At 50.8% G+C, this 14,101-nt stretch overlaps 1 protein-coding gene across 1 annotated transcript in view; it reads right to left on the bottom strand.

Annotated features, from left to right (window-relative positions):
- Nucleotides 1–5,227: 5,227 nt before the first annotated feature.
- Nucleotides 5,228–14,101, bottom strand: part of CDYL (chromodomain Y like) — a 135,661-nt gene continuing 126,787 nt past the window's right edge. Inside the window, exons 5-7 of the mRNA XM_079712851.1 lie at nucleotides 10,138–10,348; nucleotides 6,413–6,556; nucleotides 5,228–5,577 (exon numbers count right to left, since the gene is read on the bottom strand). Of these exons, the coding sequence (XP_079568977.1) occupies nucleotides 5,419–5,577; nucleotides 6,413–6,556; nucleotides 10,138–10,348 (514 nt within the window). The 3' untranslated portion in view covers nucleotides 5,228–5,418. The remainder of the gene's footprint in view (nucleotides 5,578–6,412; nucleotides 6,557–10,137; nucleotides 10,349–14,101) is intronic.

Below are 14,101 nucleotides of genomic sequence, written 5' to 3' on the forward strand. Positions count from 1 at the left end.
TATGTATAGTATCATGTAATCTGCAAAGAATGACAGTTTTACTTCTTCCGTTCCAATTTGGATTCCTTTTACTTTTTTGTTCTTGTGTGAGTGCTGTGGCTAGGACTTCCAATACTCTGTTGAATAAAAGTGGCAAGAGTGGGCATCCTTGTCTTGTTCCTGATCTTAGAGAAAATGCTTTCAACTTTTTACCACTGAATATAATGTTAGCTGTGGGCTTATCATATATGGCCTTTATTATGTTGAGGAATGTTCCCTCTATACCCACTTTCTGGAGAGTTTTTATCATAAATGAATGTTGAATTTTATCAAGTGCTTTTTCTTCCTCTATTGAGATGATCATATGGTCTTTATTGTTTAATGTGGTGCATAACATTGATTAATTTGTGGACACTGAAAAATTCTTGCATCCCTGGATTAAATCCCACTTGATCATGGTGTGATCCTTTTTATTTATTTATTTATTTTTGGCGGTACGCGGGCCTCTCACTGCTGTGGCCCCTCCTGCCACAGAGCACAGGCTAATCGGCCATGGCTCACGGGCCCAGCCGCTCCGTGGCATGTGGGATCTTCACGGACCGGGGCACGAACCCATGTCCCCTGCATCGGCAGGCGGACTCTCAACCACTGCACCACCAGGGAAGCCCAGTATGATCCTTTTAATGTAGTTGCATTTGGTTTGCTAATATTTTGTTTAGGATTTTTGCATGTATGTTAATCAGTGATATTGGCATGTAACTTTCTTTTTTGTGGTATCTTTGTCTAGTTTTGGTATCAAGGTGATGCTGGACTCACAGAATGAGTTCAAAAGTGTTCCTTCTTCTGCAATTGTTTTGGAATAGTGTGAGGAGGATAGGTGTTAAGTGTTTTTTTAAATGTTTGGAAGAATTCACCTGTGAAGCCATTTGGTCCTGGACTTTTGTTTGGGAGGGTTTTTAAAAGTTACTGATTCAATTTCATTACTGGTAATTGGTCTGTTCATAGTTTCTATTTCTTTCTGGTTCAGTCTTGGGAGGTTGTACATTTCTAGGAATTTGTCAATTTCCTCAAGGTTGTCCATTTTATTGGGATATAACTATACAGTATAGTACATACTATAGTTCATAGTAGTCTGTTATCCTTTTGTGTTTATGGTATCGGTTGTAACTTCTCTTTTTTCATATCTGATCTTCTTGATTTGGGCCCTTTTTTTCTTAATGAGTCTGCCTAAAGGCTTATGAATTTTGTTTTGAAAGAACTAGCTCTTAGTTTCACTGATCTTTTCTATTGCTTTTTTTTTTCTCTACTTCATTTATTTTTGCTCTGATCTTTATGATTTCTTTCTTCTGCTAACTTTGGGTTTTCTTTGTTCTTTTTCTAGTTCCTTTAGGTGTAAGGTTAGGTTGTTTGAGATTTCTTGTTTCCTGATATAAGATTGTATTGCTATGAACTTCCCTCTTAGAGCTGTGTCCCATAGATTTTTGGATCATTGTTATTATTTTCATTTGCTAGTGGGCCGAACCAGGGCCCAGCTGGTCCCAGGACAGCTGCTGGCCTGCTGGTGACTGTGCTGAGTCTGCAGGTTGAGGGGCTGTGGATGTCCTGTGTCTAGGTCTGCCTGCTGGTGGGTGGTCCTGAGGCTTGCTGGTGAGCGGGGCTGGGGATTCTGGGGCTGGTACCTGGCCACTGATGGGTAGAGATGGGCCTTGGGGTCTCTGGCCGCAGGGCCCTGGGTGTCTGCGGCATAGTGCCTGTGTGCTGGCGTGTGGGGCTGGGTTCTGGGCCCTCTGGAGGGGCAGGGCCATGTCCAGGGATGGCTGTGGGCTCAAGGGGGTCTTAAGGCAGCCTGTGTGTGCACCCAGTTAGTCGCGTGTCCTGACGCACCTCATTCCTGGTGCCTGCAGGCTGGTGTGTGGGGGGAGGGGCTGGGTCCTGAGGCCAGTAAGCTGGAGGGAGATCCAAAGTGTCACTTGCCACCACCAGGGTCCTCGTGACGTTTCGTGTGGTCTGTTAAAAGAGTAAAGTCTATTTCCCCCCGCCCTCTGGGACTCTTGAAAGCCCTGCTGCCCTCATAAGCCAAAGGTTCTGGGGGCTTGTGTTCCTGGCACAGACTCGCAGACTGAGGAGCCTGACGTGGGGCTCAGACCCTGTATCCTTTGGGAGAATCTCTGCAGTTGTGGTTCTCACGTTTGTGGGTGGCCCGCCTGGGGTGTGGGACTCGACGACGTCGCGACTTGGCCCTTCCTACCCGTGTCGCTCGTTCTTTGTATCTTCAGTTGTAGAAGATATTTTCTGGTAGGTTCTGGGCTTTTTCACTGATGGTGGTTCTGCAAGTAGTTTTGATTTTAGGCCTGACTGTGAGAGGTGAGCTCAGGGTCTCTCATCCACTGTCCTGGCTGACCTCCTTGAGGATGTTTATTTCTACGTGTTAGCACGGAGATTGCTTGGTGGACGGGTCCAGCTCGTCCAGATGCAGAAGAGTTTGTGGACCATCAAAATTCTGGGGTAGGTCCAGCCTCTGCTTGAAAAAGCCCTAAATCCCGAGCTGCCCAGCAGCCTCAATCAATCCCCCGCCACCCACCCACCCACCCACCACTTCCACGCACAGGATTGTGGGCTCCCAGGGTGCAGAATGGACTGGATTCTCCAGGCCAGCCTCCTGCCCATCCCCACTCCAGGCATAGAAGAGCCAAGCTACTTGTCCTGGGCCAAATACCCTAGATGCTTGAGTCTCAGCCCTGAGGTGCTGATTTAAATGGTTTTGTGGGCATCCAGAGTTTTCCAGGCTTTCCAGATGATTCTAATATGCAACAAAGTCCGGCAGCCACTGCTTTGCACTCCCCATGGCCAGTTTCTATCTCAGTTTGGTGTTGGTGAGTCAGGGTGCTGGGGGCGGAGCGGTGGCGTCTGGGGAGCATTAGCTGCTCCTGGGCCCAGACACTCACAGGCTCTGTGATGCTGAGCGGGCCCTTGGCCCCTCTGAGCCTGTTTCCTCACGTGTAAAGCTGAACAAGTGGGCTTCCCTGGTGGCGCAATGGTTAAGAATCCACCTGCCAATGCAGGGGACACGGGTTTGAGCCCTCGTCTGGGAAGATCCCACAGGCTGCGGAGCAACGCAGCCCATGTTCCACAACTACTGAGCCCGTGTGCCTAGAGCCCATGCTCTGCAACAAGAGAAGCCACTGCAGTGAGAGGCCTATGCACTGCAATGAAGACCCAGTGCAGCCAAAAATAAATAAGATTAGCTTTTTTAAAAAAATAAATTTAACAGGTGCATGCAATGTCGCAGATTCACGATGTCACTCAAGTTCTGGGCTTTGCTCCAGGGCCTAAAGGCACTTGGAGGATTGTTTAATGTGCCTGGAGTCTCTCCCTTACCGTGGAGGGCAGGGCCCGCCTGGCATGTTCTGGGAGCCACTAGAGCACTCTAGGGCAGGGCTGGGGAAAGCCGGTTACGGAAGGGACAGAAAGGTCAGTGACACAGAGGCCACCAGAGGGGCTGATCAGACTAGGCTTTGGGGGAAGCAGATGAGGGTAGTGACGGACCCAGCAGACAAGAGCCCTGTGCCTCCCATTGTCCCTTTCTCGTGATGTGTGTCACTGCTTGGTAGATGCCAATTCTCTAACACACAGTTTCCTTCTCTTACATATATATACCATTTGTTGGTATTAGTGTAAGCAAGTACACTCCAAGTGGAGGACGAGCAGGTTGGAGGCCCTGGCCCTGGCCCTCTGGGCTCCTGCTGGGCCTGGAGGCTCTCCCCCTCTTCTGCTCTCTGGCCAAGAGGGGCAGTGGGGTGGCCCTAGCCAGCTGCCCTCCACCTGCTTCTGGTTACATTGTGAGCGTGGGTTTCCCTTAAACTGTCAAATGTGATATGCCTGTGTGTATGTTTCACACAAAAAGTAAACGTCTCATGAGGAACTTCAGAAGTGAAGAATTATCAGAGAAACATTTTGAATGTGTTAAGAAATATTAGTTTTATTTAACCAGTTTTCACAGCTGAATATTTATTCTATAAAAACTTTACAGATTGTACAGTTTATATATAGTTCAAACTACTGAACGAAAAAAGTAGGTCCCACAGATGCAAAAATATGCACCAGCCAATCCATGGTAAAGGCAGATTTACACGCTGTACAGCTCTCCACGAGGCCGGGAGGTGGTCGGTTCTAAGTATAAACTTCAAAACTGTACAAAAATAAGGTTTTGATTTTATTTCGTTCTTCATACATTCAATATGATTGCAAGCTCAGAAGCCTACCGAATGATAGGCGTCTGGAATCAGGAATCAGTCCCCACTCCTGTCGGGAATGTGGACGTCTATTTACACAGGGCACTCTCGGACAGCATCCTGTACTTGGTATATTGTGTAGACATGAAAGCAGAGACCAAGAACATTAAACGTCGATATAAGGTAGTTCTTTCTCTTAAAAAGGAGTTTCTGCATTTAATAGTGTGCCAAAAGAATTTTAACTTATTAAATAAAATATATTCTAAGTGAACCTAAAAATTACACTTTATAAACATAAAAATACCTTATTTTTGGTGTAATACATCAATCATATCTGCAAATAGAAAACCAAAACTGTATATAAAGTAGTTCTCACCCAGTAACAAGAAGCACTTATACAGTTATTTTTTCAAATGGGTCAGAAAAACTAACTATAAACCCCCTATAACTCAGAGATCATATTTGCTATTCAGTGATTCGCTAACACTGCAAAACAAGCTTTCCCCTATAGAGAGGTTTCTTCCTGTTAACTGGGTAAGAATCGGACACATTTAAGAAAGAGGCAGAAACAGCTGATTTCTCAGCGTGAAGCCTAGGCGTGTTTTCGTCTGGGGGTATATTCATCAGTGGGTGTTTAATCAGATAATACTTATCCTAAAAGAATAAGTCTTCCTTTCGATTGAGAGTTTTCCATCTCTGAGGTTTTGTACCTTCCTGGAGACAAGAGCATGCCTCAGATCTTTCCATATTTCTATTTGGGGGTGGGGGGTGGGGCGGGGGCGGTGGGCTAACATTACTCTTTAGATTCTGTTTTCTAGAAGGAAAAAACAAGGAAAACAAACATTATTCCAGACTTTTCTGACACCCAAACCAGGAAAACACACTTCTTTTGTATACAGTACTAGCCAAAGGTAACAAAAAGTAGAGCCTCAAAGAGCAGCCCAGAGCTCACAATTATACTTTTATACTTGTGTGTGTATTAAGTATAAAATAATGACGTTTGGACAGAGGAGCTTTGTAGTTATTTATTTTAAAGTTACAGTACTTAAAACTCCTTGGTAATAAATAGCTTGGCTGTTTCAAGTCCTGCTTCCAAGCCTGAGCTCCACATGAACCTGTTTCAGGCTGTGAGGGTGGGTACGGACCCCCAGGAGCCCCAGCCGGCCTGTGTGATGCGACTCCAGGGTCGTCTGGGGCAGCCCGGCCGTCAGAACTCATCTATCTTCCTCTGCAGGTACTTGAGCATGGAGTCCATGCCCTGGGCCGAGCCCCAGATCTTCTTCAGCACCTCGCACTCCCGCTCATTGGCCTGCTCCAGCTCCAGCTTCATGTTGCAGCGCACCAGGGCCTTGGATTCCTCCAGCACCTGCGCCAGACAATGAGCTGTGCATTAGTGGGGACTGTGGATGCAAGCGCTGGCTCTGTGCTGCCCCCCAGCTTAAGGAGGCAGTTAGCAAACCTGAGGAGCCACCTGGTAAGAAGGTGACCAAACATCTCACGATATGTGTCAGGCCCCGATATAGGTATAATGTGTATCTCGTTCGCTGTGGATACTGGACAAATTCTCCACTGCAAAGGGCTGTTAAGCTAATTCACAACAGAGCTGTGCTCCTCTCCACTCCCCAGTCCTGCCCCAGCAGCGTGACCAGCCTTGGGCCTGAGCTACAGCTGCGGGGCCCCTGCCCCCAGCGTGGACCCTGTCCATGCCTGGGATACTCATTGAGAATGCCTGCCCCGGGAGTTTTCTAACCAGAATTTAATTTCGGTAATGAGTTGTCAGATGCCTGGGACAGCTTAGATGGGAGTTGTGTCAGTTAATATGAAATAACACTTCACCCTGTAATTTGCTAAATGCAATTTTGTTAGAAGACTGTTACCCAGCACACTTATTAAACAAAAACCAAAGTCCACTGAGGGAGAAATAAGTGCGGTTGTACGAAAGGGCTTTGGAAGCAGTAAAGAACTTTAGAAACGTTGCTTTTTGCAGACTTTCACGGGACGCTTTTAAGTGACTGACTCTCAGCTTGAACTGCACTCCTTGGCTCCCCCGTGTCTGCAGAGGGAGGGTAAGGTCAGCAGAGGCCCGAGCCCGGCCTCCGCTGTCGCACATGGAGGCAGCTGTGGGCGCCCCCTGTGCGTGCCCTGCAGGGAAAAGTCGCGGTGAGAGCACTGACACGCGGAAGAGAAGGAACTGGACGTACGACTGGGTTACAGGAGGCGAGCTCCTTGATGCGGACCATGACTTCCTGGGTGAAGGTCCCGGGCCAGAACACCTGGGAGACCAGGCCTTTGCCGCACGCCTCCTGCGCCGTCAGCTTCCGTCCGCTGAGCAGCATTTCATTCGCCTGGAAGGAAGAAGAGCGGAGGGCGCGTGAGACGCGGGAGGTCGCGGACCGAAAACTCAGCCCCTGAAAGGTCAGACTGTGAGCGAGTAAGACACGGGAGGTGCCGTCAGTGGGGGAAGTAACCAGCGGCCGGCGAGCGTTCAAGAAGATGTAAAAGGAGGAACAGGATCTCCTGGACAGAACCAAGGATCTAAGTTAAAGGAGGTCCCTCTGCTATGGATCTGCAGTGACTGGCCTGTCCCTCCCGCCTGCCGCCGCCCAGTGCCAGCCATTCCCACGTGTGGACTCATTCGACACACAAACCGGTTTCCCAGGCACCTGAGGCGTAAGCAAGGCTAATGGCAATGTGTGGTTTTAGGGACCTGCACCAGGCACAGAACTGCTGTACCACGTTTCCTATGTCAGAGGCCAACGGCTGACTGTCCTGAACACACCGAGCAAGGTTCTAAGGGCGGGGATGTTTCTGCTGCAGCATAACTGGGCAGCCACACCTAACATCCACATGGTAAAAATGAACTCTGCAGGACCTGGATGACCACTTAGTCTGCTTAAGAGGGTCTGACCACAGTTACTTCATAGGACTTGATGGAAGAAGTTCACATCTGCAGATGTTAAAATCAATTTCATACACGTTTTAAAAAAACTTGGTCCTGGACTTAGGTCACTTTCAGGTCTCAACACAACATGTATGAGTTTTATCTCATTCGAACGACAGGCTCGGATGCTGCAATGAGGAGAAAGGAGAGAATCCATCTGACAAAGAAACCTCACCCTGTTCTGATGTGACAATTTCCTCTCCGTAGTTTAGCCTGAAGACTGATGGTCATGAAGACTTGACCACGAGCTTCTAGGCTCTGGTAAAACATACTTTTTTCCAAAAGAGGTAAAACCCTTATGAAAGGCCCTGCTGTTACTGAGACGTCTCAGCTGACAGACCCATGCACCTCCTGGAAACCACCGGTGAGGCTGGAAAGCAGATGCCTGCGGATCTCCTGGCCTTTCAACGTAGGGCGGGGAGCCAGGTCCCGTTTCCTAGCTCGTGTTTCTATGCACTCCACTGCATCGTGCAGACAAGACCACAAGCCGGTCACTGAGCGTGGAGCACGTTCTCAAGACTGACTTGAACCCCAGGGTCTGAGCTCGGATGGTGGACGCAGACACTGCGGGCCCTGGGCCGTCTGGAGTGGGAGGGACGGGGCGGGCAGCCTTCAGCTCCTCGCCGTCACTTCCTTGAACCCTGTTTTCTACCACGTGGAGGTCCCCCCACCCCGTTTCTCCTTCCCTCTTCTGGACTCTTCAGGCCTGGGGGCGGTGACGGCCAGTCGGGAGCTGTCCTTGCTGCCTGGCTTCCTTTCCTTCGCGAGAACGAGCCAGTCCCTACTGGCCTTCCTACTCCAGGGGGCGGGATAGAGAGGGCAACGCGGGGCAGGTCTGCCCTGACCCACAGGGGAAGCACAGACACCAGAGAGCAGTGCCTGGCCCTACGCGGCTCCCCCGGGCAGGCCTGGTTTGCGGGGGGGGATCCACCACGTGAACCTAGTGGCCGGTGCAGCCACTGTCCTGCTGTACTTCCAGCCGGACACCAGGGCCGAGCTGGCAGGTCCTGAGGAGCCCAGCTGCCGGTCCTCACTCTGGCCTGGGACTGTGCCCCACCTGCAGGGCCTCGGGTGGCCCCAGACCAGAGACCCTCCTCATGCCGGCCTCGGGGTCCCCGTCCCAGCCCCGTCCCACCCCTCCTGGGGCTACTGGCCTGGTGGTCGGTGGGTGGACATGCACTCTGAGAGGACGGGCGCTGGCCTCCGCGTCCCTGCGGGCTGGGAAACAAGCGGTGGAGGCCAGCACGGCCACGGCAACCCTCCCTCCCTGCTGCTGATCCCAAGGGGTGCCATCTCCCCTCCTTGCAGCTCTGGGCGTGGCTGGTCCTAGAGGGGCCACAGCTGCCAGCAAGGGTCCTGCCAGCCTTCAAGCCACGATGTCTGCCCGGGCAGGGGGCCCCCCAGAGCCACACGGTCCTCCCACCTGACTGCACCCATCCATGGACCAGGGCAGTGGGCACAGGGCCCAGCGTCCCCACCAGGATGGCCACTGAGGGCAGCTGGGGTGGGGGGCTACAGCAGGAAGGGAGACGAGGGGGAGGGGCCCTGAGACCAGATGTGGCCACGGGGGCTGCGGCTTGTCCCACGTAACTCCTCCTCTTTTACACGTTCTGTTTGGGAGTGAGTTTAGACTTACAGGGAGATGATTAGACTTACGGGGAGATGATAAAAGCAGCACGGAGTGCCTCTGGGCCCCATCCCCCAGCTGTGCCTCACAGAACACCTTGCGATGACCAAAACCAGAAAATTACCATCAACACGAGGCCCTTACGACTGAGCCACGAACCCTCTGCCAATTGTGCCAGGTTTCCCCCACAACGTCCTTTCTCTGACCCAGGACCCCTGCCCTGAGCTGTCAGGCCCCCTCCAGCCTGCAATTGTTTCTCCGCCTTTCGGCGAGTTGTCTGACCGGGCGCCCTGGAGGGTGCTGTGTGGTGTTTGCGGGCAGTGCCTGCTGCCAGGGCTGCTCCACTGTTACCCGGGTGCCCAGGACGCCTACTTCTCTCAACTGCAGTTACTCTTTTTCCACCATCACTGACGAGCAGATGCAACATCCTTTTCCTCGTCAGCTGGTGGCCCCCACCTGAGGCAGCACCCCTGTCTCATCCTCCTCTGTGTCTCCCCCAGGAAGCGGGGGAGTCCTGCACCCAGGCGTGCGGCCCCGCACACGGGCAGGAGGAGGAGGTGGTGCCCAAGGGACATGGCTGTGCTGCCCAGATCTGGCTGCCCAGCTGCTGGAGACCGTCGGCACAGACGCCAGGAGCCCTGGGGACCCTCTGCTGCAGGGCGACACCACAGCCCGAGCTCAGAGGTGACAGACACGGCAGCCAGCCACTCCAGCCCACAGCAGGGTGCATGTCCCACAGGTGCCCCAGAGCTCCCCGTGGGGGTGAAGCTCTGCAGGGCCCGGCCTCGCCCTCAGCGTCTGCGCCTGCAGCCCCAGGCCGGGACCCCAGCCCGTGCCCAATTACAGCTCAAGGAGTGAGGAACACAACGTGAACTTTCTACAAACCACAAGCTGCATACCAAACTCTCGTTACTGGTGGATTCAACAGCTAAGCACCCCCGCACTACCCTGGGAAAGGCCCTCATCCTAAGCAGCTTTGCTCCTTCGTGCTTTCCCTTAAAAGTGCAGCTTTCAGGGTATTAGGCCAAGAACCTGTTGATTGCAAACTCTGGTTCATCTGGGTCACAAACCGGGTGCTTACTACTCGTGGGTATCGGTGTTAATTACACAGAGACAGAGATTCCTCACGGGAGGAGGGCCTCTTCCATAAACAGTCTATGAACCAAACCATGAAAACCTTCCACGAGCTCCTGAATTAAGAGTGTGATTTCGTGATTTAAGAACAAGAGCTGAATTACAAGTGCATTTGATGCAAAGTCCCCCCAGAATGACACCTTATATATATTTAGAAAAACACTAACCAAACTAGACTTCTTCAGGCAGTTTTCTAAGATGATTCTTTAAAAAGAGCTACTCACGGATGCTCCTCCCATAATCTTGGGAAACATCACGGTGGAACAGCCATCTGGACTCTGTCCGAAGGTAGTGTAGGGTGTTTGGAACCAAGCCTTCTCATTGGCCCAAACCACATCACAGAGAGGCAGGATGGACGCTCCTAGTCCAATGGCTGGGCCATTTACGGCTACAATAATAGGCTTCTTAAACTGAATGAAAGTATTCACGAAGTTTCTAAAATGGGAAATAAATGGAGTTACTCAAAACCCTGCATATTTGAGCAACAGAAGAATCTATGGCACTCAGTACACCAAGATGTGACCTCTGGGGCATCACCGTGACTGGGAATTCGCTGATGGCCTTCTCCCTGCTGCTGGGGGCCCTGGGTTTATGTACCCTGTGCTGCAAAGGCTTAATGGTGCGTGCCCTGGACGCCAGGCCAGGGTGGCTGTTGCCACAGGACCTGTGTGAATTCTGTGGGAACAACACAGCAGAAGGTGCTCCCCCTGATGGCAGGAGGAGCCCAGGTACCACGATAGGCTTCCGAGGACCAGTCCAGCAGCTCTCCCGGAGGAGGCCTGGCCTGGGGGTCACTGTGGTAGCCTGGAACCCCAGGGTTCCAGCCCCCAGGTCTGGACTTGGTCTGTGATTTCAGACGGCTCACCGTTTAACTGGAAACACAGATATTTCCTGAGTTTATACAGAACTAGATGGAATGAATTGGGGGACGTAGGAATGAGAAGCTCACAGGCTCGTGTGAGACGTGGGACCTGACGAGAGCATCGCACGGCCCGGACACAGGGCTGCACAGCTTCTCCTGCTGCGAGCTGGGGAGATGGCCAAGCAGGCCTCCCAGGACACAGAGGGTGTGGTTCTCACACGGCCCAGCCAACACCGTTGGGACCTGCTGGAGGGTCAGGCTGGGAAGGTGGGCTGCTCTTCGGTTCAGGGCCAGATGGTGCATCTCCCTCCCCCGCAGTGGAAGCTAACTATGATCTGGTGAAGAAAAGGACAAACCCACCCAAAATGAATACAAGATAACGCCTTTAACGCCAGCTACGTTCTAGATCAGAAGTCCAGAACTCCAAAGTCTAAACCTGACGACCCCCAGCTTTAGGGCCAAAAACACCAGTCTGGGTGCTGCTCCCTACAGTTCAGCAATTTAAAAATAAGGCAAATCTGTTCAGATCGTCTCTGAAAATCACAACTTAGCATCTAGTCTCCCCTCCTCCCCAAATCCTGACGTGAAGGGTCGTGTCTTCCTTGGATGGCGGGCGGCGGTGGGGGAGGTGTGGAGGGAGGGAGTGTGTGTAAGGTGGAGAGGACCCCAGAGTTTGGCAGCCTGCAAGCCTCACTCTGGGGACTCCTCGCAAAAGCCCCTGCAGTCAGCACAGGCCTCAGCCTTCCCCAGGTTCTCAATCCCCCCCAAGGTTGGGGGGATTGAGAATTAGGCCACTCGAATGAGCTGCAGAGACTTTTAACCGAGCGCCTGGGGCGCTGTTCGGAAGATCACACTGGGTTTTAAGGACGCAAAGAGCCAGACAACCTTTACAACAGGTCCCTGAAATAATCCTAGACCACGTGCATGAAGCTACTTCAGTTCTGCCACTTTTTGAGGATTCTGGGTCAACGAGTCGTGACAGAAATGCATTTTCTATGCTCAGTTACCAATGACCCTTGCGAAGGTAACTGCTGTCTCCCTGGTTTAAAGCAGACGTTTTGGGGCCTCCCTGGTGGCGCAGTGGTTGAGAGTCCGCCTGCTGATGCAGGGGATACGGGTTCGTGCCCCGGTCTGGGAGGATCCCATATGCCGCGGAGCGGCTGGGCCCGTGAGCCATGGCCGCTGAGCCTGCGCATCCAGAGCCTGTGCTCCGCAACGGGAGAGGCCACAACAGTGAGAGGCCCGCGTACCGCAAAAAAAAAAAAAAAAAAAAAAAAAAAAAAAAAAAAAAGCAGACGTTTTCCCCGAGTAGCCCCACATTCATCTGCTCCCGTGAACAGGGACGAAGTGGAAGCTCTTTCAGTGCTGACATCTGGAAACCATGGATAGGATGGTAGCTTAACATGAAAGAGGTGATCAAAACAATGTAATAAAGGGATTCTATAGAGAAAGGGTACAAGGAATGAATCCTCCTGCTCTATGTCAGTATAAAAGAAAAAAATCTGCTAAAATACATATTGCAAAATCAGGCTGGAGAAATTGGAACTGAATTTTTCCCCCCAAGATGATTTTATTTTTATTTTTGCTTGGATTGATAATCTAAGCCCGGGGCTCGTTCTGGGAGGAGTATGAATTAACTGCCTCACTCTGGAGTGAAGACCATTGCCCCTTCTTGGAGGACCCACTGTGCTGTCTGATGAGCTCTGAGACGCCAGAGCAAGCACAGAGAAACCCCTCTCGTGTGAAAATAAAACAAAACCAAACCCCCCCAAAAACCCCAAACAGAAGTTCACAGAACTGCTTTTCTGTTTTGTGGAAACTTCCCTGAGCCAAGAAGGCTTAGCCACACAGCAGCCAGAGGCAGGAGACGGGAGCTGCCTTTGCTCTCGGGGGCCTGGCAGCCGGGGACCGTCTGTCCACTGCTTTGCTGGGTGTAAAGCAAGTGTATTTTAGAACTTAAAATGCATGAACATTCAAATGTGCTCAATGCAACATACTGAATTTAAACTTCAGTTTCCTCTGGATTACCTATGAATTGAGTGAAAGGCTGTGCTGGGAACAGCAGGGAAGGAAAGAGATTATATTTGCCACAAAAAGACTATTAAACAAAACCGGAATTCTCTCCATTCTTTTGAAGAACATCTACTACCCCACAGACCTCACCAAGTTAGAAAAGCACCTAAGAACAACAGCCTAGGAATTGTTTTGGGGAAACCAAGAACGGGCCTCTTAAGGGCCAGTTCACTGCCGTTTCTCAACTGAGCTCCCCCTTCACAAGAGTGTCTGGAGCAGGACTGAATGGGGAAGAGGTCAGGTTCCAGGGGACATTTCCTCTCTGGCTTTGTTCCCTCCCCAAATCTCTGCTCCTCTCACCCCCATTTGGGGAGAGGAGGCTCCTGGTCCTTCAGACCCGAGGCAGCAGCTGTTGGTCCCCAAAGACTGCAAAAGCCTAAGGTTATAAAATGATCCCTGATAACTGTTTTTATCACTAACGTGCTGAGTATTTTTGTTACAATTAATCTGCAAACTGGTTACTGCCAAGAATCCCAGCAACGGAATTAGCCCCTACAGATACTTAAGAATCTAATAGTTTAGACCCGACCTTCCTATTTCCCACCTTTCTTTCAGAAACTTGCTGTGATTGATGTTCTTTGCCCAAAGTTTTAAGGAATTTGAGATGAGACACCACAGAAACAAAAGATACACGCAGTAATAGCTTTATGTGTGTAAGCCAACCTTACACACATAAAAATGAATTTCAATGCAAATGAGTAAAGGTTAAGTCAATCTGGTGTAACTATTTTTGGATCCTGCCTGAGTACATTCAGAAAAATTCACATTGGCAAAAATGTATCATTTAAAGAAGAACTGATTTCCTAAAGCAAGATTTGGCTTTCCCCTAGGATACCAATTCAGCCTTTTGTGGGGAGTGAGGAGAGTCTGGAGTTTCTGAAATGGAGTGGGTGGCTGAAGAAAATAAGCATTGAAAGTTACCTGGAAGTTCAACACGTGAGATCGCTCTTGATCTATCCTTCCTCTACTTTGTCTAATCCCAACAATACAAGCCTTTGCCCCGCTCAAGGGCAACCCCACCCTGGAGGAGCGGGCCAGCAAGTTTATTAGTGGAACTCAGGGAACCGTCTACAGGGGGGACTGAGCCAGAATGGAGGCAACAAATCCTGTCTTCTCACTCAGCAGAGCCCCCAAATCACACAGTCAGGTGGAAAGTCAGTGTGATCTTATGTAAAATACACAAAAGTCACCACCTGAGGCATAAGCATCTGTATTTTAAAAATGAACATTAAGTTCCTGTAATTCATCCTGAA

This window comes from Hyperoodon ampullatus, assembly GCF_949752795.1.
Source record: "Hyperoodon ampullatus genome assembly, chromosome: 10".
Lineage (NCBI taxonomy): Eukaryota > Metazoa > Chordata > Mammalia > Artiodactyla > Ziphiidae > Hyperoodon > Hyperoodon ampullatus.